The sequence below is a fragment of the Aulostomus chinensis genome, chromosome 10 (genome assembly GCF_037954235.1).
Source record: "Aulostomus chinensis isolate RoL2024-O1b breed Wild chromosome 10, RoL_Achi_v1.0, whole genome shotgun sequence".
In the NCBI taxonomy this organism is placed as follows: Eukaryota; Metazoa; Chordata; class Actinopteri; order Syngnathiformes; family Aulostomidae; genus Aulostomus; species Aulostomus chinensis.
In genome coordinates this window covers 26,259,460-26,280,636 of record NC_141329.1, presented here as the reverse complement: position 1 = coordinate 26,280,636, position 21,177 = coordinate 26,259,460, and the positions used below count along the sequence as shown (strand labels likewise).

At 41.5% G+C, this 21,177-nt stretch overlaps 2 protein-coding genes across 7 annotated transcripts in view; one reads left to right on the top strand and one right to left on the bottom strand.

Annotated features, from left to right (window-relative positions):
- cadm1b (cell adhesion molecule 1b) overlaps positions 1-21,177 on the bottom strand; it is a 273,072-nt gene that overhangs the window by 180,631 nt on the left and 71,264 nt on the right. The window lies entirely within an intron of this gene.
- Positions 1-21,177, top strand: part of ncam1b (neural cell adhesion molecule 1b) — a 66,942-nt gene that overhangs the window by 13,212 nt on the left and 32,553 nt on the right. For all 6 annotated transcript variants that reach the window (XM_086216671.1, XM_086216668.1, XM_086216666.1 and 3 more), the window contains exons 2-6: positions 13,455-13,529; positions 14,233-14,442; positions 15,998-16,141; positions 18,213-18,350; positions 19,975-20,092. In XM_086216671.1, the coding sequence (XP_086072797.1) occupies positions 13,520-13,529; positions 14,233-14,442; positions 15,998-16,141; positions 18,213-18,350; positions 19,975-20,092 (620 nt within the window). In that variant the 5' untranslated portion in view covers positions 13,455-13,519. The remainder of the gene's footprint in view (positions 1-13,454; positions 13,530-14,232; positions 14,443-15,997; positions 16,142-18,212; positions 18,351-19,974; positions 20,093-21,177) is intronic.

The following is a 21,177-nucleotide window of genomic DNA, read 5'->3' as shown; positions in this document are numbered from 1 at the left end:
TTGGCCAGCATGCAGCTGAACAGGTGGGTGTCTGCTGCTGTTGAGAGGGAGTGGGACAGAGGAGGGTTGGGCCTGTTGTGTTTGGAAGCAACAGTGGAGAAATGCTACCGGTTGTGCTGCACTGGGCTCTCAACCTCTCTCTCTCTGTTGCTGCACATCTGGTTGCTCTACAGTACGAGATTAGAATTGTAATATAATACAATATAAACTAAGAGACTAACCTGCATCCTCACTGACAAACATGCATTTTGCAGCATCGGTTGCAAATGCTTGTCTTCTTTCTAGTCTCTCTTTCCTTGACATTGTTGCTCTGGCATTCATATCTAAAATGTTTGAGAAGCTGTCCCTATGTGTGCTGCACTCAAGCAAAATGTGCATTTATTGAAGGGTTGAGGAAAAACTGGAAGTTCTTTGCAAAGACACGGACATAGATGCTTTAAAAAAGGACCAAATATATTCTGATTTATGTATGAAAACTGTGGGGAAAGCTCCTTCGCAGTGACATCAGAGGGCCCGCTGTTTGTTTGTTTTGCATCAGTGGATAAGCAGGATCAAAGCATATAATCAAAGTTAATATGCACAACTGGTAAAATAAACAGAATAACAATAAACTATGATAACACACATGATGATTGCATTTGTGGCATTTTAGATTTGATGATAAATGCTGTGAATGTCCGGAAATTTGCGCTGTTAAAAAGTTGTACGAACAGTGATAAATAACTGAAATTCACTGAGGGTAAACATGTCCCTCAAATCAATGAGTATTGCTATGAAATATGCAGTGAAATATTAGTCCAGACCAGTGAGCTGAGACCGGAACAAAGTGAGCGTCCTGTTGTATCTATAATGAGAAAGCAGAAATCAGAAGAATGTGTTGGCCTACTCTAATTCATCACAGCCCAGTTTTGTAAGGACTTAGATTAATGTTGATAGTCTTTCCTTTAGATGTCTCTGGAGATTCAAGCCCCAAGTAACAGAATACTCAACTCTCTAGAGGCAAGTCTTGTCCCAGTGTCTATTTATAATGTCCATCCTCTGATTGGCCAGCAAGGTGTGTGTGTGTGTGTGTGGAAGCTCCTGTTGTGTCATAAGGTTCCTCTGCGCCATCTGTCGCCCTCAGTGGAGCCGTTGTGAAGACAGAACAAGCCTAGTCAGCCTGTCTCGCAGAATGCAAAACACAACCTTGGGCTTTCCTTGCTCTTTTATACTGACGGCTATATCAGGAACATGGGGAGAGACTTTCCAATCACTGTGTTTAATGAAACCACAACAAAGGCTTATTTTGTTGTTATTTCAAGTGGATAATTGTGTGTGCTATCATTAATCGCTTTGAAATTAAAGCACGCATGTATTGGTGCTTTATTTAATGTGCCCTCATACTCTGGATGTGAACTTACATCTTAAAAACAAAAGTAGTTTGAAGTTTCAAATGTGACGATGATGATTATATGAATAAATTACTCCCTGAATATGCTTTAGTGCATAGGCTTTGTGGGGAAAGGAACACCTGGTATGACATGCTGACTGTAAACATGGACAGATTAGCCTAGCAGGTGTAGATAACAGGTTGCTTATGAGTCATTGCTCGTCTAGCATGAGTATGAATTTCTTGTCTCACGAACTGTGGAGTGGCAGAATTCGACACTTAATAATCTTTCGGGTGAGAAATAACAGAAAATAATCGGACACTTTTAAGGCAAGTTGAGGATCAGTTCACGAGCCGCTACTTCGTTATTCTGAAGGACTTTTTGTCACTGTGCTGTTGTGTCTTTTTCAAAATCAAAACACTGGTTATGCCTGGAGGAATATGGTACTTTTCTAGTCGTTTGGCAACTTGTCTTCTCCTTGCTTAATGCACATTTGATAGGTATAGTATCTCACTCAGAGCCTGCATAGTATTAAATTCTGATGATAGTATGATCTGACTGTGGCATCACCCCAACTCTAGTCACTGGCAGCATCAGATGAGTATAATTTTAACCTGTGAAATCGACTGCCATTGCTGGCTGGGAGGATGCTTCCTGGATGTTTTCAGCATTTAATTTGATAATGATAATTAGACTCAGATTGCAGTGAATCCAACTACACAGGCATTTGGACCAGAGGGTGGGGATAGGGAGGAGTGAGAGGACCTCCTGACACAGACAGGTCAGCGTGGTAGCCACAGACTTGTAGCCATGCCCTAAGGCACACCCGACCTTTTGGCAGCATTTCCTTACTGTATTTCTCCAAGTATTTTTAAACATCGGCCTAAATCTTACATTTTTACACATGGAAAAAAAAAACAATTTGTCTTGCCCTCATCCAGTGAGACTTATTTTTGCAAGCAGTGCACCGCCACTGTTGACCCTAAGTATCCCTGGTTGTACTGTACACTCTTAGGGCCTGAGCCCACCAAAGCATTCTCCCTTGGGGCCAGAGTTTGTTTGGAGTAGCTTGCATTGAAAACACTGAGGTTTTATGCTTTATACCAGCAGCATGATAAGGCACCGAGCATCTACTCTGAGCCAAGAGCTGAGCATCTGGCTTTTTTTTTTTGTAGTTGTGAAGAGGTGAAAAATGCTCAACTTTGGGTAAAACATTATATTTGACACATTTTATCCCGTGGAGGAGGGACAGGACAAATACCACAAAGACCAACGGCCACATCCTCCATTTACGAGGACTGAGCAAAAACAATAAAGGAGCTCTTGAATCAGACAATTGTACTCGCCAAAACGTTTCCTTGCCCACAAAATCTCATGAACCCACACAGATGAGTGGGTCTGTCTTCTCTCCCTTTGTTGTTCAATCTTTATTTCACCCAAAACAAAGTCCAGGGGAAGTACTCTACCTTGTGCCGACATTTTTACTTCCGTGGATATTCTGTATCGTAGCAACTAAAGTGTCTGAGCTGAAGAAAAAAACCGCTGCGCCTCCAAAGTGCTCTCAAACGCTCCCAGCTGGGCGCTTTCAGAACATTGCCTGGCGTTTTCACTTGTAAAAAAACCAAACAAACAAAAAAAACCCTTCGGTCGACACGGACCCTAAATCATACTGACTTTAGTGGTCGTCTTTAACTTCATGTGAGAATGGAGCATTTGGAGATTGCAATTTCTGGTATGGCTGTCATTATAAGTAGCCAATCAGAGGCCTTTCAGATACACACCATTGTTCGTTTAATTGGCTTATAGTGAGCGAGAGAAAGAGTGTTGTGGTCAGCATCACAATCTGATGACTGAAATAGACCAGCTGAGGCATCATTATCTTGGTCATTGTAGCTGATGACCCTGGTTAGTTCACTGGCAAAAACTAATTTTACCGGCATTTGATACTTGGCAGGTGTTCATTACAGACTGGTATTAGTATGGAAGGAGGGACGCCTGTATGTGATTGACTGCTCGTGGGTGATGTCCAAATGCTCAACTACAGCCAACTGTTTCCATGCCAGCAAGCAAGGGGAAAGAAATGGTGAACATTGTCCAAAATGTCTCTGGTCATACAACAGGTTTGGACTTCTGCACACTCGTTTATCTACGTACCGGCATGCTCACGCAAGTATCCGTCTCAGCTTTGTACCCTTGATAGAGACACCACGAGGAGAGACGCCTCATGCCAGTTTTTATTTTCATTAGTGCCTAAATCCAATTACTATGTGGTCTGCCCTAATCTCTAATGGGTCTGCATCATCTTCCTCTATTCATAGATTACTCCACAAGTAGCTGCACACACTGTCATCCTACACAACATAATGAGTACTCAAGTGCTGCTCTGCCTCTCTGCCCTGCCCCTGGCTCTGTCTGGCTGTATCTGAAATGGTGCATTCCCTCCTATTGATCCTCTTCCTGGTGGAGTCACAGGCAGGCTTATCCGGCTCGTCCCAGCTTGTCTGCCTTCTGAATGGACACACAGAGAGAGCTGTGTGCATGTGCCAGGCTTCGGGGCTCTGTGTAGTCCCAGGCAGCTTGTGGCTGAGTGGTCATTGTGGCTTTCTCCCTCCTGCCCTCCTACCCTCCATGTCCCCCATTTTCCTCTTTGTTATTACTGTAATTATTAGGCATGCTCAGTTTGCACAGCCAAAGTGTATTATATTCAACAAAAACCTTAATGGGTTTATGCTTGTAGCAAGCACAGCAGTGCTTTGTGGGCTTTGCTTTTCCTGCAGATTGTGTCGTGACTAGCTTTAACAGGGAAATCACTGAAGAGCCCCTGTAATGATTAATCTGGAAGAATGTTTTTTGTGACAGTCTGGGGTGACTTAACCGTGTTCTTAGAGAAGTTAACATTTTAGTTATTGTTCATGCTACACATACACTCACACACTGCCTATTCTAGTTCATCATTGCCACGTAGGATTTAAGTTGACTCAAGAAATCGGGCCCCCAAGAATCTCTCCATTTCACTGCTTATTCATGTCCGGTGCAATCTTTATTTCACAGCATCAGATTTCTGCATCTTATAGGTGACATGTTTTCTCTGGATTATAGCAGTTTTGGTTTGTGTTAACAGTTTTTTTTTTAATGAATTTCCCCAGAGATTTCACTTCGTTGTTTCTGCCAACACCATGTATCTAAATTGTACCTTGCCTGCCTTTCCAGGCTTCTAAATAGTGACTCATTACAGGAGTATACACCGTGGCATGATGGGCCACAGACGCTCAGCTTTCCACCTCCCTGGGCTTTTGTTGTATGGTGCACAGCTGAGGCAGATGCTGAGGGGCACTCACACTAAATTGCCTGAATGAGGGCGAATTCTGTCGGCTGCTGAAGTGGATTGCATCGTTGCTCACTGAATCACAGTTCATCCTCGACAAAGAGAAGGAAAGGAATGTAGCTCAGGAGGATGCAAAGACAGTGTTCATTTTAATATTTTAGCTTCTGTTCTCATCACACTGCTGATAAAAAGATTTTACAACATAACAGCTGCTTTCCACATAGACATGCATTGACACTTCCTCACAAATAGAAATGGCTTTTTTGTGAACTGCATTGGCTAGCGATAGGTAACAAATGAGAGTAAAAATTTGAATGAATGAGGACAGAAAATTAACAAAAGCAGATACCTCTGGTTCACTGACTGGTCAAATAAGTATGAAAAGGATGTGAATCGTGTGTGACTGGCCTTCAAAAGATCTCAGCCCAAATCAACACAGACTCAGTAATATGATTAAGGTCAAACGGAATGAAAGATATGTTATGATGGCACAATGTCACAACGAAGCACCTTCTACCACCTCCGACTAATAGGAGTCTGAAACATCTCAGCTGTGGCAGATCAACTTGCGCTGCAGTGGCCACTTATTCTGTTTTGTGTTGCTCTTTAAAATCCATACGTTTTATCATCATGTCCAAAAAAAACAAAAACAAACCCAAATGATATTTCAGCTCATTGCAACCACCAAATACATCATTGTATTTGCTGCGGACAGAACAACTAAATTTTCAAACTCCCTATGCATCTTAAACAATGATTTGAGATAAACTAGAGGTGTGAATCATACATAGCCTCTATTTTTGGGGTCCTGATTTGAGAAAGAGTCAATTCTTTGATTGAATTAATAGAAAAGGGGGGCACTATTTTCCAGTGTTTTGCTTCAGTACACTGTTTGCCAAACCATTTACCGAAGTCATGGTGTTCACCACTGAAATACAATATGAAACAGAACTGGCAGATTGGATTAATGGTCTGCAGCCTTATTCATTTTAAAAAGTTAACAGCAATAATGAATGAATGAATTATTTTGAAAGCAAATTTAGTGGTCTGTACTCCTGCCTGTTTGAGAATAACAAAACAAGGAAGAGGCGGAGTGCTGTGCTGTATTATTAAAGTGATGTCTCCAGCAGAGGTGAGCAGCCTCTCCGCTGCACAGTTGGCTCCGGGGAAAGCCATTGCCATCCAAAACGCTGAATGGGTTCAGATGAAAAAGACTGAGCACTAAGTTATTTTTCTTCACCTCATATCTGCTTCAGGTAGTCCATAGGGAGGCTCGTTTCCTGGTCCTAACCCAGAGCTGATGCTCGTTATTTGATCAGTAATCCACAAAATTTAAATATATGAATGCATGAGTGTCTCTCCCATTTGAAAAAAAAAACCAAACAAACCAAAAAAACAATGATTGAATGTCGTCACATCACTCGTCTCGACTTTATTTCAATAAACAGGAAATAGTAGGCAAACTGTCTAATGTATAAAAACAGATTAACAATAAAAACACAGTGACCCCTCCAGCGCTGAGATCGCCGTAACGAAAATCTCATCATCAGCCTTCTCTGCAGCTCCCAGCCAATTCATGATCAAAACCAGCCAACAGGCTAAAAAAGAAAGCTGCAGACACATGTATCAGACCTCAAACAAACAGATCTACCTCAAGCCTCTGCACAACAGCCTTTTCCGCCTCCTAGGGCTGGGTATCAAACTACCTTTATGGTACCAACCTAATTGGTCATCAAGATGCTGTGTCATTCAGTGCCAAGTGTCAACAAGAAATGAGTAAATCTCCAAATTATGATTTCCTTTTTAGGTTGTTAACCTGCTTTGAGTGGAAAAATGCCATTGTAGTAAAGCCCAGTTTGAGAGCTAATCGATTCAGTTTTGTAACTGAGCTGAATTTGATGACGTCATATTGCCTTGGCAGCGGAATATGCTCTCTGAGTGCCCTCTCGTTTTGGGTGTGGAATGAGCTGGAAACTTTAAAACTTAATGCACATAGATTTACAGTGTGTCGCCCGCCATCTGTAATGCCGTCCCATTACGGTTAGAACTAATTCCCAAGTGTCTAAGTCCTGGCGGATAACGCTGCCTCAGCTTGGGGCTACAATAAAACAGCCACCAGCTGAGCTTCAAATGAATTGTTCAAATTTGCTCTTTAAACATTGTGGGGGTTCACTGGATAATACTCTACACGGGGTTGAAAATCAAGGTTTAGACACGTTCTGGACAAACGGCGCTGTTATTGAGGCATGAGACTGTATAAGCAAGGGCCACTAAAGGCAATCATGGTTTTCAGTCGAAGTTATCTTCGGCCTTTGACTTTCTCCTCAATGTAAATAGTTACTCTTCACAAGGTTGCACGGATCCATCCAATCAGGCAGCCATATAAGAGAGAGCAAGAGAGAGCGAGTGGGGGGGTGGGAGAAATTCAGCAAGCAAGGGAGAACAAGAGGGACGCCGGTGATGTAAAAATGTGGGAGAGGGGAGCCGGAAAACACGTTTCCATAGCAACTGGTAGAAGTGAGTATAACTGTGGTTGAGAGGCATGAGCAGCAAGCAAATACATGTTCTTTAAAAGTAGCGAGCCCTGAATACAACTACTTAAGGCATCCATTGTCACTTTAAGATTGAGATTTCAATGCTTTATTTGTTATGCATTAAATTGTTTTTTATTCTCTGTGATCATTTTTACTCTCCTCCATAGAGAATCCAAATGTGTGACGGTTGTGTAGCTTTGTCCGCTGTTGAATATATCAGACCACTTTTACAGTTGTCCTTCTGTTTTTAATGGAATTCCACAACTCTGCTGTCTGAATTTGTTTTTTCAAACCGTGTCTCGTATTCATGGACACGGTAAGTCAAAGTGGTTCAAAAATCAGAGAGCAAGGGGGAAAAAAAAGAATTTATCAAAGTGTACTGTATCTGGGAATAGGAAGGTTTAACCTCCAGCAGACCAGGAGATTCGGCAGATCCAACTTTGCAAAACATTGTTTTACCTTTTCCTTTTAGTGCTTTGCAGATGCGATATAGAAGATGAAATAAAGTACATCCCATGTCCTCCGAAACAAGTCATGACAAAGCAGTTTTTCTCCCCACACTTTTGAGTTTTGAATTGAAGTTCACTCACACAAAGACTCAGCATACACAACATCCTGTCTTTGTTTTTTGGATGTGCGTACCCAAGCCGAAAATGTTCGGCATGACTGCTTTTTAGGCGTCATGGCTATGTTGCCTCTTACTGTATTTAAAGGACGGGTCAGGTAGCTCTGCTTTATTTCTTTAGATTGCAGATTATTGAGTTAGTTCATAACTCTTACTGTCATTTGGCAGGCCTACAGTTGAAGTGGTTGTGTGTGTGCATGCGTGTGGTTTACGCTGGCAGAATAGATAATGAGCATAATCCCACACAGCAAGTGAAGCGAGTCACGGCCCGGGTTGAGGCTTACTACAACATTCAACAGCAAAGGCTGCAGCACCCGAGGTGTTGTTCTAAGATAGCCACAGACGGTGGAGGAAAGAGGCCACGCTCTGCATAAATTCTCATCTCTGCATATGGTGTCCTTGCTCTTCACATCTTATCTGTTACTTTAGACATAACGGGGGAAAAGTCAGTGTATTCCTCTGGGGAACTTCAATTTAAGATACAAACCCGAGTTAGAAAGGATGGGTTTAGGCAACATGTGACTGTTTAAGACCCTCCAATTGCTACCACTGATTACTGTCGCTCAAGGACATCAATGTACATCATTTTCATTCATGAAATAACCTCCTTCTACCTCCATGAATACCCACACAGACACGTGCAAGCACATGTGCATGTGGTGATAATAAATAGCACAATGCCTTAAGGCTTAAGATATAATGAACACACCCGTCAAGTAGAAATTCAAGTCAAACAGTACAGTATGAATTTCTGGTTCTATCTCCTGGTCCAGGCCAAAAAATGGCACAACGTTTTTGGCATGTTTGCAGCATCGAGCTGTAGCCTGCATGAAGAAATTAGTTGAACAGTAATCATTCTACAAATAATAGTATTATAAAGTATTTTTACTCAGTGTGCTCTGAATACAGACACAGTGGTTGAGGACTGACAGGGACATGAATTATTGACACTGCAAGCTGTCTCCTATAGTCATAATCACCCTGCATCCAAATATGACATTGCCCATAGTGCCAGTTAGTCTTACATCACAAATACACTGCCGAGCCACAGTGCCCATATTGCACTCCAATGTGCCTCTCCGTGTGGGCACAGAAAAATAGACCCAACAACTACAAATATTGCTGGTGGTGTCTGGGAATTTCTCCTGGCATTGTGGTAAAATTTAGGCAGACCGTGATTCTCTGCTCATATGTCATCTGTCAGGTCTTTTTCAGCCTTAACACATGGCACTTGTAAGTACGACTCCAATTGCTGCTCATATTTGGGGACAGATGAGAATTCCTCATCCATTTGTTGCTTGTGGATCATTGGACCGTATTCTGCATCCATAATTGCCGGTGCCTTGAAGGCTGAGATCGTGAAACCTAATTATTGTTGGAATTTTTAGTCAGTGTGTCTCTGTTTTCCCTGATTTATTCCTCCTCAGACGAGCAAAATAATTGGTACAGAATGGAATGCTATTTGGATGTCAAGCTGTTAACTCTTCTTTGGATGTTTGTGGTCAGCCCTCATTCTGTCACATATTTTAAAGAGGCCGTTCCATGTTAACCTCACATTCCAGGTTCGATTTACAGCATTTGGGCTTTTAAACGGATCGTCAAGTTGAACTACAGGGGTACATCTTGTTTTAACATAAGTAGGTCACATGAATTCTTCATTCCTCTGTGAGGCTCTTAACAGTCAAGTGTCCAGGGCCTTAACAACAAGGAGCTGGAACAATTTTGGGCATACTACTCCTGTTTTGATGGAAGTTGTACTAGCCCGTGGTCAGGTTGGCCAATTAATGGTGGATTGAACCTTCTCATGCTCTTGAGGCCAACTTTCTTTCCCCAAACTTTGAAGTTCTTGCTCCAGTTTTTATCCACAAGTCATACTTTTAAACCACTTTCATGAACTGCTCCAGCTCTAGCTGTATGATGTGCTTGCTGGAGGTTTTATGCACAAAGACCACCCATGATAAAATTATTAAAATCAAATGTAAAGGAAAAGCATCAAACAATTGAGGCAGAGGGTCGATGTACAGTAGTGGTGACACCAGCTACATCTGAGGGGGAGTTGCTGAGTTTCAGCGTTAGTAGCGGAGGCACCAGGCTTTCACAAAAAAAAAATGGGGACAAACAGAAATATGATATTCTCTGTTTCTGCTGCGTCAAACGTCCCAGTGTATGTCAGACATTGTCATGGATAAACCACCTATTGGTGAAGCGCTCCTCTCATCCTCAGTGCACGCTTATTTCAATTTCTATGATGCCTCCATGCAGTCTCAGACCTACTTGGGTTTAAATGGATTGCTCTTCTGGGATTTAGATTCCGATTAAATTTCTAGGACACATAGTTGCTTCTTGTAATTTGGCCCCCTCCTGCTTTGCAAGAGTTTCTGCCCTTTAACTAGACTTGAGCTACGGTAGCTTGTTAGCCTCTTTAATATATGAAAATGAGTTGTTGGCTGGAATGCAATTACCCTGTCTTGTTCATAACTGTCTGCAAAGAGGAGCCATGGCTCTGCCTTAGATCTCACAGAACTAATTAGTGTTTGGGCAACAGAAAAATTTGATTTGGAAAACCCCCAGCCTGGGCAGGTGTGCTGTTCTTGTTTTTCTTCAGCATGAGGAGAAAACATTTAGTAAGACATAGAGGCGGACGGAGGAACATCTGATGTGAATCCCCTGTGGGACTCTCATCCCTCTGAATGTCAGCTTTGAACAGTTTATTGGTGTTCATATTGGAAAAGCAGTGTTGCACCATCTCTCAGCTTGGTTCTTGCTTTCCTGACTTCATGACAGTAATGAAATGCACATAATTGATCTGCATAGATGAAAGTTTGTGATGTCTTAACACTTCAGCGTCAGCACCTACACCTAGCAGGAGTATCATCTCATGTCTACCATCTCCTTCTTCTCCATTATGTAGTTTTTGATGGACTATAATTGAGTCTGACAGCTCTGCTATAACTCTTAACACTACCATACACTTAACCATGTCATCTACTTTACACTCACTTTAATACAACTAAACACCCCAAATCACATTTTTCTCCTTTGCCTCTATGTGAACCTGGAGCAAGATGAACAACTGAAATCAGTTTTTGGACTCATGGGTAATTTCATTGTATTACTGTTGAACCTGCTGCAGTCCTGTTATTGCATTTTGTGTGAAGTAAGGGAATTTTTCTCTTGTGCTAACATGGATCAGGTTAGGAACTTTATATAGTCTTTTAGCCTCTGAATATGAAAATGGTCTGTACAAGAAAACCTTGACCTGACTTGAACAATCGATGTTATGTCTCAGTGTCAACGTCTCCAAATCAGTGCAAATTATTTTATCAGGCCAATTCAACAAAATCTTAATCCATAAAGTAGGATATCATTTTTTGTTGTTTTAACGTTTTGAGTTTTTGAGGCCTGGGTTTCACAGTTTTTTTCCTTCCATACATGCTCACAGAAACAAAATAATTATGCTTTTTCTTGACGAAAACATAAGGTCATACATACAATTAAGTAAAGTGCAGCATACTTAGTGTTAAGTTGAAATCTAACATGAGAGACAACACACACTTACATTAAGTTTCTGCCTACACCACAGCTGTATAGGGATTCAATTATTTCCAATGTACTTTCTGCCCTATGCTACAACTGTATTGGGATTCAATTATTTCCAATATGGTATCTGCCTGACACTACAGCTTTGTTGGGGTTAAATTATTTGCAACTCTGGGGTTGATGAGCACCATGTTATGCAGACTGATATTGAGAGCCATGTGTTTATTATTATTATTATTATAGTGGTCATTTTCGACCCATCTTCATTTCTTGTGGTGTGTAGTTGTACCCTGCTGTGGCACCTCTTGAACATCATAATCATTTCAGTGTCACTGAGCCTTGTAATTGCCCCAGTGGAGGGAATATCTCTTTTATGTTATCAAAGAAAAACTATACACATATCTGTGTCCATATCTAAAGGCTGTACGACTGTGTCCCCTGTCTATGCGCCCCGACATCCCCTGTTCATGCCCTTTGCCTTGGTGGTAATTGTACAATGTAGAGCTGGATTTTGAGTATCATACTTCTGATTCAACTACAGGAACCCCTCGGGATCTTCTGCAGAAAACAAGCTAAGTTGTATTCTAATTAAGCACGCAAGTGTTTTTTGGGCAATGCATCTGTCTGTGTCAAACAATAAAAAAAAAAAAAAAAAAAAAAAAATCGCCTTTTTCATCCAGTAAGTGTAGGCTTGTACTGATACAGATGCCGCATTTATCTTGGTAGACATACAGCATACCGAGTGCGGACTCTTAACTGAATAATTGCTGGCTGGATGCTATTTCTCTTGAAAGGACAGAAAGACTGCAGGCCATAGAGGAATATGAAATGTCCATATTTTTTGGTAATAGGGCTGCTGAAGCCAAAACTGTGCCTTGATGTGCGTGTGTAAATCTCAGCAAAGATTTCGTGTGCTGGCTTTTGGGAAGCAATGAAAATATTTATATGTGGGCTAATATGTTGGCATGGCCACCTAAAGAGAAGAAAAGCACCAGCTGCTGCTCACTCGATGTGGGACCGCACAGCAGTTTTATCCCTGGTCCCGTGTCACACTTATTGAGATTTCAGAAGCTTCTCTAAAATCTGGCTTTTATCAAATGGCTATCTGGAGAAAGCAGGGGACGGTGTCCTCATGAGCCTCGGGCTGATGTCAGTGGCACTGTGCAAGTTAGGTTAACCTGGTACCGTCTTTGCTGCCACACCCAACTCAAGTCATGTTGATTTATGAGGTAAATGATTAAAAACTACAGTACCACAAAGCAGAGGAACAGCAACAGCTACTGGGGAACTACTTGAAATTGCCAGTGGAAGGAAACTGTCGGTTGGTTTTACATTCTAATAAAGAATTTTTGTACTGATGGAACTGTCAATAGATCAATATGTGATTTTTTTTTTTTGTATATGAAGCCCTCCTCGGAAAAAATCCTGAATAGCTTACATGCCTTATTGATTTTTTGTGCCATTGCTCACTGCACTGTCTTGGAAACTGTCACGTCAGCTCTGAGGTCAGAAAATCCCCACAAGTGGACCAACTTTTAGAGCACATTCATACTTGATGAATCCCTTTTAATCATTCATTTGTTTATGATTTAAATTGTAGCATATTGTCGTTACATTGCCATTTTTTTCTGGTGTGTTTTACTTGACAAATAGAGCTTGCTGTAAGTGGTCTTCCCTATACAGATAAGGGTTTGAGTCTGCAAAAAAAAAGAAAAGAATGAAATGATCACACTAAATCACACTTAATCTCAAGTGATTAAACAGACGTGAAGATTTACTTCAATTGCAAAGGCTTGAACAGTTAAACCTCCTCCTGTAAACCTGTGTGGTTTTCCTCCGCTGTCTGCACCTGATGATGGAACCCACTGGCAAGGCTGTCTCTTCAGGTCAAATTGATTTTTTTACTACTGTCAAGCTCAGTTTTTATCGAAGCATCCAAACATATGGTGTCGGTGTGTTCATGCCTTGTATGAATTATATTTGAAGTGTCTTTACAAAATGAAATAATTTAATGCAAATAGGTTAATTCGGTATTGTATTTATTTATTTTTCTGTTCCAGTCTCTCTGGATGTGCAGATCACACCCAGTCATGGTGAAATTAGTCTCGGAGAGTCCAAATTCTTCATGTGCGAAGGTAAGTTACTGTAATCAAGCTGTCCTCACATTGGGATACCACAATTTTCCATTTTTAGCCATCAAACTGAAATATTTCCAGCTTTATCCAACCAGGATTGCAATATTTCTCTGTTCCGTCAGTGTGGACAAATTCTGTCATAACTCTATTTTAGGGGTTCCATCCTGCATGTCGTGAGACAAATAGAGAGCCAAAAAACATCGAGAGAGAGAGAGAGAGAGAGAGAGAGAGAGAGAGAGAGAATGGGCTAGTGTAAAACTCAATTTAATAGAAACCTGAATCATGTAGTTATCTAATAAAGGAATAATCAAGCGGAGACACCCAGCAACATCAGGAAAGTGGCTTCACACAGATGTCTGGAGTGCTGAGATGTAGTTCTGACAGATGGCTCCTCTTACTTACTGATGACCCACTTTATTTATAAATCAGTTTATTTTTGCTGGAGGAGTGATGAGGGATGTTCAAGGTGGGTTATCCACTGACATGTTCTGATATTGGGCGGTAAATTATTATTATTCAGCCTCTGCTGCTTAGGCACACTCGTTCCTTGTGGCACAAAGAGTATCTGTTCCAGTCTGTAAACTGGGAGTTTAAGCTACAGGAAGCAGATGCAGGAGCAAGTGTCGCTGGTCTGTTGCTTCTAGTCGACTTAACCGATTCTGGGTTTTTCATCTTAACTGTTGTTTTGTTTATTGCGCTCTAGTCGTAGGTGTTGCCAAGCACATAGACTGGTTTGGACCACGTGGGGACAGGATAGAGCCCAACAGACCGGACGTAACAGTAACCCGCAACCATGAGTCATCGTCCACCCTCACGCTGTATAAAGCTGGGACTGAAAATGCAGGGACGTACAGATGTGTCGCCACCAACGGAGACCAGCAAGGGGAATCAACAGTCATAGTGAAAATATTCCGTGAGTATTTTCCTCACCATTATGCTGCGTGAACTCATAGTATTTTATTGACTGCTCAAGGGCAACACATTACTCTGTTTCTTTTCAAGTGGGGATAGATTTTTCATCAGTCCATAAATGGTCAGAACACCATTAGAAGGCTGCTTAATGATCCCGTCTGTATTGCAGTTCTTGTGAGTAATGGTGTTTCTTTTCCATGAATGCTGAGCATCAGCAAATGTCCATCAGACATGAGTGCTTTGATTTTTTTTTCCAAACTTTGATGCTTTTTTTTGTTTTTTTTTGTGCTTGTTTCAAGTTTTTAGAAGTTGCCATCCATTTACAAGTTTCTCTATCATTTGAAAATTATGGAAGTGTGGAACAATTTGGTAGTTTTCATTTGATTGTTGAGGATGTCCTGGAACCGGCTGTTACCAACTCACAGTGTCGCGTTAAGCGAACTTGTGTCCTTGTTAGATCATTTCCAAATTCTGGAACCGTCTGCCACAGTATCACCCCTCTAGGAAAAGAAGACAATAATACCTGCTTCTGTCCCATCGCTTAATCCGCTTGCAGGCAATAAATGTTACAGCTGCAGTTTTATCTTTTTAACTCTTCCATGCCAGCCTTTTTGACAAAATAAAATGATTTCCCCACTGCTCCCAGAATATTCAGGGAGTAGTGGATATCTAAATGCAAAATATATCAAATAAAGAACTGAGCTTCTCATTTTAGACACACTTAAACTTTTATGTGTTCCATTTTACTAAGCACTTGAAAATGGGTTACACTCCTCAAAGTAAAACAAAAGCACCCCCACCAGCACACACACACATAGCACACACACTTCACAATAAGCTGAGAAAACTGCATTTCTGTCACTCACAGCTATTTAACAATTTTCAGGGAGAATATTGATATCACATTTTTATTAGTATGTTCTCCAGCATTGCTAACATGATGAATGTTAACAGCATGCTAGCCAAAGTGGCTGCATGCTCTGTGGGGGTGGGGATGAGGCCAGGGAAGCTGCTGCAGCCATTAAAGCACCAGGGGACACAGACTCCTGCGAGCTCCTTCCCATGCACACCGCTGGCTTGGTTTTTGACCTATATTTCTCAAAAGATCTGTTACAGCTGTGCCCCCCTCTCAAAAAAACAAACAAAAAACAACGATTGCTGCAAAATCTTGTTAATGCTTGAGAAAGGGTTGATTTCCTTTGTGTGGGTATGTGTGTTTTTGAGGTTCTCTCCTGAGAAATTAATTGAAACTTCATTAATTCTTTTACTAACCTTTTGAATGAGCTTGCTTGTGTAGTTAAAACTGAAAAACTTGACTCATATGTTAATGAGACGACCTCATAGCTGGGAGCTGCGTGCGTTTCTGCAAATATGTATCTGAGTCAAGTATGGAGTGCAAGTGCCTTTTACAACGTTTTCTAGTTCCAGCCTCATTCACTAATTTTTAGTTTTACAAGATAACATTGAAATAAAATGGTGAATCAGACAAGCTCAAGTGAGGAGGGATATCTGGATGCCACTTAGTGAATACGTGTTTGTTATGTGTTATATTTCAGAAAGAATCACCTTCACAAACGCACCGTCGCCTCAAGAGTTTACAGAGGGAGACAACGCCAACATTGTCTGTGACGTAGTTAGTTCCCCTCCACCCACAATCCTCTGGAAATATAATGGAGCAACAATCCAGATGGAAAAAGATGGTAAGGTTGGGGTCGTGTCTTTGTACTTAGTGAAGCAGCTCTCTCATTATCCGTTATTACGTTATTTCACTTTATTCTTTTTTTAACCTGACCTGAGTCAGGACCTGAGTGCAAGAATGAAGCGGAATAACTCAAAGGATGCTCTGCCTATGCTGCGCTCTTTTATTGCGTTTGTTCATAATTAGCTAGTTGTTTAATCCTGCTGGTAAACACACCAATAACCAGAAGCTGGTTAAAACATCACCTCCATGCTGCATGGATTTAGCTGAAGGATTTACTGGTCTCAACCCTACGGTGGTATTCAGGATCACTAATGTGTCATCTTACATTGGTCAAAATTAGCCTTTTCAAACTTCTTACATAAAATAGTTTGTCAGCACCAGCAGCCACTCAATCATTCACAAACACACAGTTAGAATAAGAGGCAATAATGTCCAGTGTAACAAGACTGAAGTCCCCAGAGAGCCTGAAAGAAAGTGCTGGTGTGCAGATTCTGGAGCAGCGCGATGACAGGGTGGATCTTGTCACACACAGATGCCAGTTAAATGGAGGGGGGGACGTAAACAACAACAGCTCTGTGGGTTTGGACGTAACATTTACCCCACTGCTAACAGTTAAATGTCTGGCTACAAAAACATTCCTTCCTTCGTCCTGTAATCTAACCATGAAGATACCATCTGTTGTTAATAAAAGCAGCTCCTGAAGTTATTCTTGTCCACCCAAACCATCTGAAAGCTGTCAGTGGTAGCGATGGGGTCTGGAGTATCTTCCTGTAGCTCTGTGTTTCTCTGCGAGTCCCCCCACAATCCTCACTCCATCTTATTGTTTTAATGATCTCATATTGCTAAAAATAATACAAGGGAGATACGTTCTAAATATCCCTCTTCTCCTGCCTCTTCCTTCCTCCTCGGCATCCTCCTCAGGTCCGGCATCATCAACCGCAAACAATTGAAATGTAGAGCTACTGCATCATGATCAAACAAAGCTGTTTGTTATCACTGCAAAAAACTAAACAGAACACTCAGGCTTCTTCAGAGAGGGCACCGATTAAATACCTTCAAAATATAAACCTGACTAGAGGACAAGAAGGAGCAAAAGCTACATGGAGTCTGGATTTGGTCCATTCTGGCCATATAGCTCAGTCTAGGCTCAGCCTAGGCTCAGTCTAGGCTCAGCCTAGGCTAAGGTAAATGCAATTTTTTTAGTTTTGGGTGATTCACATATACCAATAGTAAAAATATACCAATGATCAAGATGAATGACTGCATGCAGGCAGTTGTAAGATACTGTATTAATATGAACTGATAAGCCAAATTAGAAATGATAATTTCACGTAAATGTATAGATTTCTTACCAGACTTGTAGTTACAACACAAACACATGGAACTAATAAAAATCTATAATGGATATGCAAATGCAGCAGTGTTCTCAACCTGAAACTCACTCGGTCCCTCTTTTGTTATCTTTCCTCTCCAGGGTTTATTCTGCGCTTTGAAAGGAAAAAATTAATTTGGTTTTGAATTTGAATCTGTTCACCCTAGACACTGAGCAATATCATAAAAATGTATTGTCACAGGAAAATAATAACACGAGCTCATGTGTGGGCTGTCACTAAAGTATTCTGAATTACTACATGATTAAATTCATTAGGTCTGCGTGTCATCTCAGACGGAGGCAGTTCTTGCGGCTTTGGTCATATTTCTCTATTTTTGGCATCGGTGGAAGAGTGAGCTTGTTCAAAGATAAGAAGTTGAGAAAATGGAAAAAAACCTAATATGTCTTTTATATTCTGTTTTTTTTTTTTTTTTTTTTTTTACCCAGCTGGACTTCCTAGAATTAGCTAGTGTATAAATGAATGGATTGAAATAATGCAAAGAGATATCAAACTCGACATCCGTGAGGAAATGTTGACTTTGAAATCAGAAACCAGTTAAACGTGTCTGTATTTGTGATTCTATTATACGTCGGTGTAATAAGACCGCAGTTGTTTTGCATCAGGTACTTCCTAGTTTGTGAAATGTCCTTAACGTGCCAGAAATGTAACTTGCATTTGTCCTCTTCTTCCTTTCAGTTCGGTTTAAGGTGCTGAATAACCATCACCTGCAAATTCGCGGCATAAAGAAGACAGACGAGGGTTCCTACACCTGTGAGGGACGCCTCATGGCCCGCGGCGAGATTGATCTGCGGGTCATCAAGGTCGTTGTGAATGGTTAGCAACACTTTCTCCCTCACACTAATTCCTTTTTGTTCCTAAGTGCATGTTTTTTTGTGCCAGGTGTCCCATGACGCTTAAATAAGCTGTAGCTCCTTAGAGGAGGTGAGGGCTCAGCATCAATGTGGAAACAGTTGCCCAGAGCAACCGTATATCAAAGATGGTCCATGCTAATGAGGTCTGTTCCCTGCAACTTCTGAGCTGAGCAAAGGAGTGTGCCTAAAATAAATACTCTGCTATGACAGACTGCTTCACTTCATGCTTCCCCACTGCTATCAGTGTGTCTCAGTTACAGCCCAGTACTTGTTGTCACAATACTGGAATTTCCAACTTTGATATAATTCCTTGAAATACTACCAACATCTGATATTGTTTTCTATCCATGGAAAGATGCACAAAACACTGAGGATATTACATTTTAGAGTACTGTGAATAGATAAATGTAACTAGGCTACTCGGCGCTGTTCCACTTCACACACAAAACAATTTAAGAGTTTTCTTCTGTGCAAAGACCGCATGTAAAAATAGTGTACCTTGACATTTTTACCTTTGAAATTGAACCCTTGCCTTGGACTCACACACATATACTGCGCACATCAGAAATGTGCAGTGTTTTTATGATTTATTTGATTATATGTGGAACCAATTGGCCTGCATGTTAAACCCATGTGAATGGACTCAATTTTATATAGCGCTTTTCTACCTTAGCGGCACTCAAAACCTTTACAGTGTCATCTCATTCACCCGTTCACACACACACTCACACACTGATGGTGGAGGCTACCATGCAAGGCACCAACCTACTTATCAGGAGCAATTATGGGTTCAGTATCTTGCTCAAGGACACTTCGACATGGTCACCGGGGTCGAGGATCGAACCAGCAACCCTTTGGTTGCTAGACGGCCACTCTACCCCTGAGCCATGCCGCCCATGTGAATCCTTAGCAAATACCCACGTGAAAATGAACCAGCTGATAAAATCTATGGGATTACATGTGAAACTCTAGCGTTTGCATGTGAAAGTTAATTGACCGGTAGAGACCAAACAGGAAATAATCCCAAATTACTCACCGACACAGCAGCACGGTAAAACCGGTCTTTAGTTAAGCACAAGGTTTGGCACATGGACGTCAGTCCAATGCCAGGGAAATAAAACATGATATGTAAAGCTAATTATGATCCTGAATACAGAGGATAATAAGAAATAGAGGAGGAGATGCTGAAAAATGACCATTGCTGTCTCTCTGTTGGACGCAGGCAGATTACAGTTGAATCTGCAGACCTTGTGGTCGGGGCTGGTGGGGTCAAAGAAATTATTTAATCAGACGCTAATGACACCTGGGCCGTACTGCCTACTTAGACCTGTGTGTGACTGCTACCTCGCTGAACCGCTCTACACACACAGCTCTGCTTCTGCTGGCAGCCCAACGTGTGCCTTTGATTAGGGGCATCAGAGAGAGACAAGACTCTCATGGAGAGTATGGCAGAATTTAAAAGGCAGTATCGATGTTGAGTGAAAAGTGTACGAAGGCGAGTGTGAGTGCTGTGAAGCACTGGTATCTGTATACATCTAATATCGCTCTACTTATGTATATTTTTGCATATATCCTTTGTGTCTCAGTGCTCCCAACCATCAGGGTGTGGCAGTCAGAGGTGAATGCCACAGCAGATGTCGGCCAGGCTGCCATGTTGACCTGTGCTGTTGATGGCTATCCTGAACCCATGGTGACCTGGACAAGGTAAAACTCTGCTGGGACGTGTAGCGACACATGTCCACATACAGCACAATGACCTATTGCTGTGATTATAATAATTATTTAAGCCACTCCAAACATGGAGAGAGACATTCGTGGATACTAAGGTTCCTCCTGCTTTCATTTAGCAGTGTAACATCAGCCTGAGTGTCCAGAACATTTTGCGTTCCATGATGTGTCTACTCGAATGAAGCGCTTGGTGCATGCTTCATTAGCATACCTCTCCTCTGCCTTCATAACACGCGATCCCACTGCCAATCAAAATAATGCACCATTACCCCGAGGTAACAGTGATATCTGAGTGAAGTCCAGTCGTGACAGCAGTACCACTGTTGGAATACAATAGTGGCAATGCAGGAGGAGAAAATGACGGTTTGTTGTAGTAAAACCTGAATACCCCAGAGGCTCCAGGTTATTAGTGATATTCTAGCAACTAGTTTATTCATTGCAACAGGACACTTAATCACAGGATATCAAAGGTTCACGTAAACAGTGAAACCTGAAGACTGGTGTCATCAAAAGCTACATTGTTCAGTGTATCTGAATAGCGCCATTGATAGCTCCTGCTTTGTCACACGGATCCTGTTCATCCTGTTTCCAAGACAGCAGTTAACCTTTGTAGACTATTTAGTTTTGGGGACACAGGACAAACAGCACGGGAGCTACTGTTGGTCTCCAACGCTCTGGCCCCTGAAATCACCTTTTTATACACTAGATGTTAATTACAGTGCATGTATTTGGGCAAAAAGCTGGACTGAAATCACAAATATATCATTGCAAACAGGCAAGAGAACATTATCACTTGCATGGAAAGGATGTCAAACAATTTATGTCTGGACCAGGACGAAATGAAAATACATCAGCTGATGAAAATGGACCCTTGAGATTAAATAGAATATGGCTCTGTGCTGCCTTTACTTCTCACTCTTAAGGTTTTCAGCTTTCACTGCTACTCGCCTCTTCACTTGATCATTTTAGCTACTACGCTATATTTTTGAAGACCTTTCCGTTATTTAAAATGTTTTTCTTTTTTCGTAAACGCATGCAACGTGAGACATTTTAGAAGTGGC